This window comes from Lycium ferocissimum, unplaced genomic scaffold (assembly GCF_029784015.1).
Source record: "Lycium ferocissimum isolate CSIRO_LF1 unplaced genomic scaffold, AGI_CSIRO_Lferr_CH_V1 ctg8953, whole genome shotgun sequence".
Taxonomy (NCBI): Eukaryota; Viridiplantae; Streptophyta; class Magnoliopsida; order Solanales; family Solanaceae; genus Lycium; species Lycium ferocissimum.
Genome location: NW_026727507.1, coordinates 10,693 through 16,207, shown reverse-complemented (window position 1 = coordinate 16,207; position 5,515 = coordinate 10,693). Strand labels below are relative to the sequence as shown.

Below are 5,515 nucleotides of genomic sequence, written 5' to 3'. Positions count from 1 at the left end.
TACACAGATCCATATAACAATTCACTACGAACACAACCGTGGCCTCGGAATTTCCAACGAAGATCTCGTTGATCGATTCAAACCCCGATACCTTATTTCTAATTCTCAACCCAAGTCCCAGAATACATCCGAGTGCATTAGGATTCAAACCAGATATACACACACGTTCTAAATGACCATCCAGACCTCTCGAAATTAATGAATTTTTGAGAAAGCACTTTGAGTCAACTCTCTTTCGCTTAAAGCCCATATTTCACAAAAAGTCATCTGAATCAAGTCTAGACACCTCAAAGCGCGTCAACGGTCCCCTCGGGTCAAAAGTGAGCTAATCAAGCTCGAAAAAGGGTCAAAAAGGGCTGAAAATGCAGTAACGACCAAACGGGTCGTTACATAAGCAAACTCAATGAGAGGTAAATGATCGTCCCAATTACCTTTGAAATCTTGGACACATGCTCTCAACATATCCTCAAGAGTCTGAATAGTACGCTCTGCCTGGCCATCTGTCTGAGGATGAAAAGCTATACTAAGGTTCGCCCTTGTGCCTAATCCATTCTGAAAGGATTTCTAAAAATTTGTTGAAAACTGAGCACCACAATCTGAAATGATGGACAAAGGACTACCATGCAATCGGACGATTTCCTGAATATATAATTTGGCATAATCTTCTGCTGAATTTGAAGTCTTCACTGGAAAGAAGTAAGCTGACTTGGTAAGCCGATCTACAATTACCCAAATCGAATCATGCTTTCGAAAAACGCGAGGTAAACCTATTATGAAGTCCATGTTTATCATCTTCCATTTTCAAACAGGCCTCTGGTGTTCGGCTTTCACTTGTTGACAATTTAGACACTTAGCCATAAAATCTGCTACGTTATTTTTCATGTCATTGCACCAATAAATCTCTTTAAGATCATGATATATCTCTGTGGAACCTGGGTGAATAGAATACGTGGAATTATGGGCTACAGAGATAATCTGATCTCTGAGCCCGCTGCTGTGCCATGAAATTATGGCACATCTAATGCTTTTTAACTCTAAGTTTTACTTGTTTTCGAGTATGTTTGCGATAGTTTGATGTGTTTTGTGTGTTGTGCAGGTATTTCAAAGTTAGAATGCTCGGCAAGTTAAAACCAGGAAATCAAGGTGTTCTGTACTGGTGTGCACTAAGTACGGACCGTCGACATATCGACGGTCCATTGTTTTGGTCGTAGAAATGTATGGAGAGTTCCTGCAGCTAAGGAAGATCAATGACATGCAGAACTGGAAGATTGACGGGCCGTCAACTAGTTCGACGGTCTGTCAAGTTGCTTCGTCGACACACATCCTGCAGATGGAAAAGTGTCATATGACCGTCGAGTTGCACCATCGACATGATCGATGGTCATCGAAGTACAAAGACAGTTAAGGTCCTGTAAAGTGATATTCTGTCATCAGATCATCGTTATGCACTGTCAATATGTCGACGACCATATAAATACCTATTTAGGTTTTATTTTTCAGACATCTGGAGTTTTAGACTTGTAGTAATTATTTTTGGGTTTTAGTACAATTGAAGATTTTCCAGACAATTACATTCGTTTACTTTCAAGTTGTACTCGTAAGTTCAATACAAAATTCAATTATGCAATCTTCAATCTTTTGTTGTTTTCTTGTTGCCATGAGTAGCTAAACAACTTTACTGAGGTTGTGAACCCAAGGATGGGTGTTTTGTGATTGGGGATTGTGAATGATATACGCATAATGGATGGTTAGAGTTTATTTGTTCTTCGTTTTCATCATATAGTTAGTGGTTGCAAACATTAGCTAATGCCATAAACTTTGGTTTATTTGGGAAAATAACTAGGGGTTGGTAAGAACAAATAACAAGAACTCAAGGTCTTAAACCTTGTTTAATAAATTCAATTAGGAATAAGAGGAATTTACTTGGCATAATTAACCGTTCTTCATGCATACTTTCTTATCTTTGGGAAAAGCATAGAAAGAAATAATCTTTTCTTATTGGGAAATAGTCCAGATTCAAATGGAGGTTAAGTACATCCATACAAATAATCCATTAGAAGTATATCAAGATCAAGACCCATGATCATACACTTTATCTGACGGGGACACAACCTTGGTTCTTTCTACCCATATATTTACAACTTTAAATTATAGTCACTTTAAATTAGTCCATAAACCAAAACTCTCATAAAACTCTTTTTCTGGAATACACCAGGATCGCTAGATTAGTATAATGCTTGTTTAGTAAAATATTCACACCTTATTCTCTGTGGGATTTGACCCCAGGCTTTTTGGGTTACTATATTTGACATCGTCCGCTTTACGCTATTAAAAGGTGTAATTTGAGCGTATCAAATTTTGATGCCATTGCCGAAGAATACGGTTTTGAAATTACTAAATAGTGTTTACTCTTCTTAAAGTATTTGTTTTATTCCAACACACCTTGTTTACTACCTTGTAAACTAGGTGATCATGGCCAACAACGTTTTTGCTGATGAGTCAGAAGCGGAGGAAGACTTTGCATCTGTAATAATTCATTCGAGGGTGACTGCTACTACTATTAACTTTGACCAATCCCTCTATCATATACTCAAACAAGAGGGATACTTTCGGAATGCAGTCGATGATGATCCTCACTTGCACATAACAAACTTTCTAGAAGTATGCTCTCAGCATATCCAATGGGGTGTGACTCAAGAAGCGGTTCGGCTGAAACTCTTCAAATATTCGTTAGCCAGAGAAGCGAGAAAATGGTTCACAAAGCTGCCTCTAAACTCTATTGCTACATGGGAAGAGATGGTCAAAGTGTTTCTCAGGAAGTGGTATCCCCTGAGTAAAAGAGCTGAAATTCGTGATTAGATTTACGAGTTCAAACAACATCATGGGGAACAACTTTTTGAAGCTTGGGAGATATACAAAGAATATTTGGATAGGAGTCTGAACCATGATTTCCCAAATCAAATTCTGAAAGAGAAGTTCTACAGAGGGTTGGATCCTATGACCCAAGCAATAGCCAATAATACTGCTAGCAGGTGTTTCATGAATAAGTCCTGTGCTGATATTACTGATATACTTGATCAATGAATACACACAGTCAAGCATGACATTCGAGTAATTCAGATGGGTTATCACTTAGGGCACCATCGATCCAAAATATTGGGAAGGATAGCCAGGAGACGCAGCAGACATTGGCACAGCTGGCCACTAATATCTCTTTACTGACGAAGAGACTGGATGACAGAGAGGCAAAGAAGGTGAATGTTTGTGAAGATATCTCAGGCATGCTGCCTGGAATAGACCAATGCCATGAGGGTCCATATCAAAAGGGTCCCCCTCCGCCAATTGAGAATGTTCAATATGCAAACTATATAGCAAAAGGGGATGCTCCTGGGCCAAATACGAGATACTGGAGGCCTCAACAAGGGCAGGGTGCATATAACAACAACCAAGGGAAGTTCAACAACAACCAAGGGAACTACAATAACAACTATGGTAGAGCGAACCATGGTAGATACAACAACAACAATGGTAACTTCAAAAAAAGAAGTTCCAACCCTTATATTCCACTGAAAGGGCAGTCTAATGATCAAGGTAGTTCGAAGTTGGAGTCAATGCTTGAAAAAGTATTGGCAAGTCAGACGAATACTGAAAAGACATTATCTGGGCTATCAGAGACAGTGGTTTCTCACTCAGCGTCTATTCAAAACCTTGAACAGCAGATGCGTGATCTTTTCAGAGAGCAGCATCCTGTTAGAAAAAGAGGACTTCCTAGTGATGCTCTTCTAAACTCGAAGAATGGTGGTGGTGCGGAACGTACTTTTGCTATTAGCACGAGCAGCGGTAAAATACTTCAAAGTGCTGACAAGAAAGTGATCAATCTAGATCCAATTAATGAGGAAGAAGAGGTGCAGTCTAATGTGCCTATTGTGGATGATGAGGTCCATGGTGAAGAAAAAGCTGTTGATATTCCAGAGATTGCTGCTGATACTAGGAAATAGACGATAAAAGGGGCTCTTCGCCCTTTGACTAAGATGTACAAAGTAAAAGCTCCCTTTCCTCATAGGTTGGCCAACAAGAATGATGAGGCTAAATGTAAAATGTTCTATGATCAGTTGAAGCGAAATAGTGAATTTTCCATTCTTAGATGTTGTCAAACAGATGCCCGGATTTGCTAAGTTTGTGAAAGGCCTACTTATGAAGAAGAGTTCTGTTCAACATGAGACAGTGAATTTAACTCATCGTGTGAGTTCGATTATTGCTTCCACCACAGTTCAAAAGCAAGGAGATCCAGGGACGTTTACCATTCCGTGTAATATTGGGCTTCATGCATTTGCTCGTGCTCTGTGTGATAATGGGGTGAGTATCAATCTAATGCCCTTTTCTATTTTCAAACTGTCACGACCCAACTCGGGCCGTGACGAGTACCCGATACTTGTACCGAGCACCCCTTGTCTGCCATATTACTTTTATTACTAAGTGGGCCATATGAACTGCACCATTTTTTTTTTCGACATATACATTGGTAACATAATAATATACATAGACCAGCCAACTTTGACAATACATTATACAGCGACAAGGACAATCAGAACACACAAAACATCTCCGTGCATAGTCAAGCCTACGAGCCTCTAACATAGTATACATATACATAGGAAGGGGGCCGAGTACTATCGTGCCCGAATACATATACAAGAGTAGTACCAAAAGATCGTGGCTCCGAGCAACCGGGAGCGCCGCTATCCGTCGATAGAACTCCTAGAAACTGTGTCCGTCTACCTTCGCCGACTCGCGGCATGAACGCGCGTCCACAAGAAGGGACGTCGGACAAATAGTGTACCAAGTATGTAAGGCGTGAAGGTAAACAACGCAAGTATAATCATAAGTAAGAATCACCGAGTCATAGGTTCGGAGATATACAACGAAGTAAGAAAACAACTCCGTACATAGGAAGGCCCTTTTAGGCCGGGTACTATGCGTGCTTATCTTAGGAGGATATCTCTTATCATAGACATAGAAAATAGAGAGCGTAGTATGACATACCTTATCATATAATATCATGTCGTACTATATCATAGAGATCATATCATACCATAGCATGGCGTGTCATAGTATATCATGGCATAGCATAGCGTATCATAGTATATCATGGCATAGCATAGCGTATCATAGTATATCATGGCATAGCATAGCGTATCATAGTATATCATGGCATAGCATAGCGTATCATAGTATATCATGGCATAGCATAGCGTATCATAGTATATCATGGCATAGCATAGCGTATCATAGTATATCATGGCATAGCATAGCACCAAACAACGTCGGCTCGCCCACTTAGCACCGAATATATCGGCTCGCCCATATATCCCGCGTCCGGGCATCCCGCGTCCGGGATGATAAGCCAGCTGACCAGGTGGCAATGAAACATAGTTCCCTTTCCAATTCCCAGGTATCCCTTCCCCCATATCCCCATATATATACATATAGCATATCATATCATATCATATCATGT

The 5,515-nt window shown here is 40.1% G+C and overlaps 1 protein-coding gene across 1 annotated transcript; it reads left to right on the top strand.

The window, feature by feature from the left end:
• Nucleotides 1-2,472: 2,472 nt before the first annotated feature.
• LOC132045995 (uncharacterized) lies at nt 2,473-3,998 on the top strand. The gene is made up of 3 exons (XM_059436551.1): nt 2,473-2,822; nt 2,934-3,032; nt 3,137-3,998. Exons 1-3 carry the CDS (start codon nt 2,473-2,475, stop codon nt 3,996-3,998), a joined length of 1,311 nt encoding a protein of 436 aa, XP_059292534.1.
• The last annotated feature ends 1,517 nt before the right edge of the window (nt 3,999-5,515 follow it).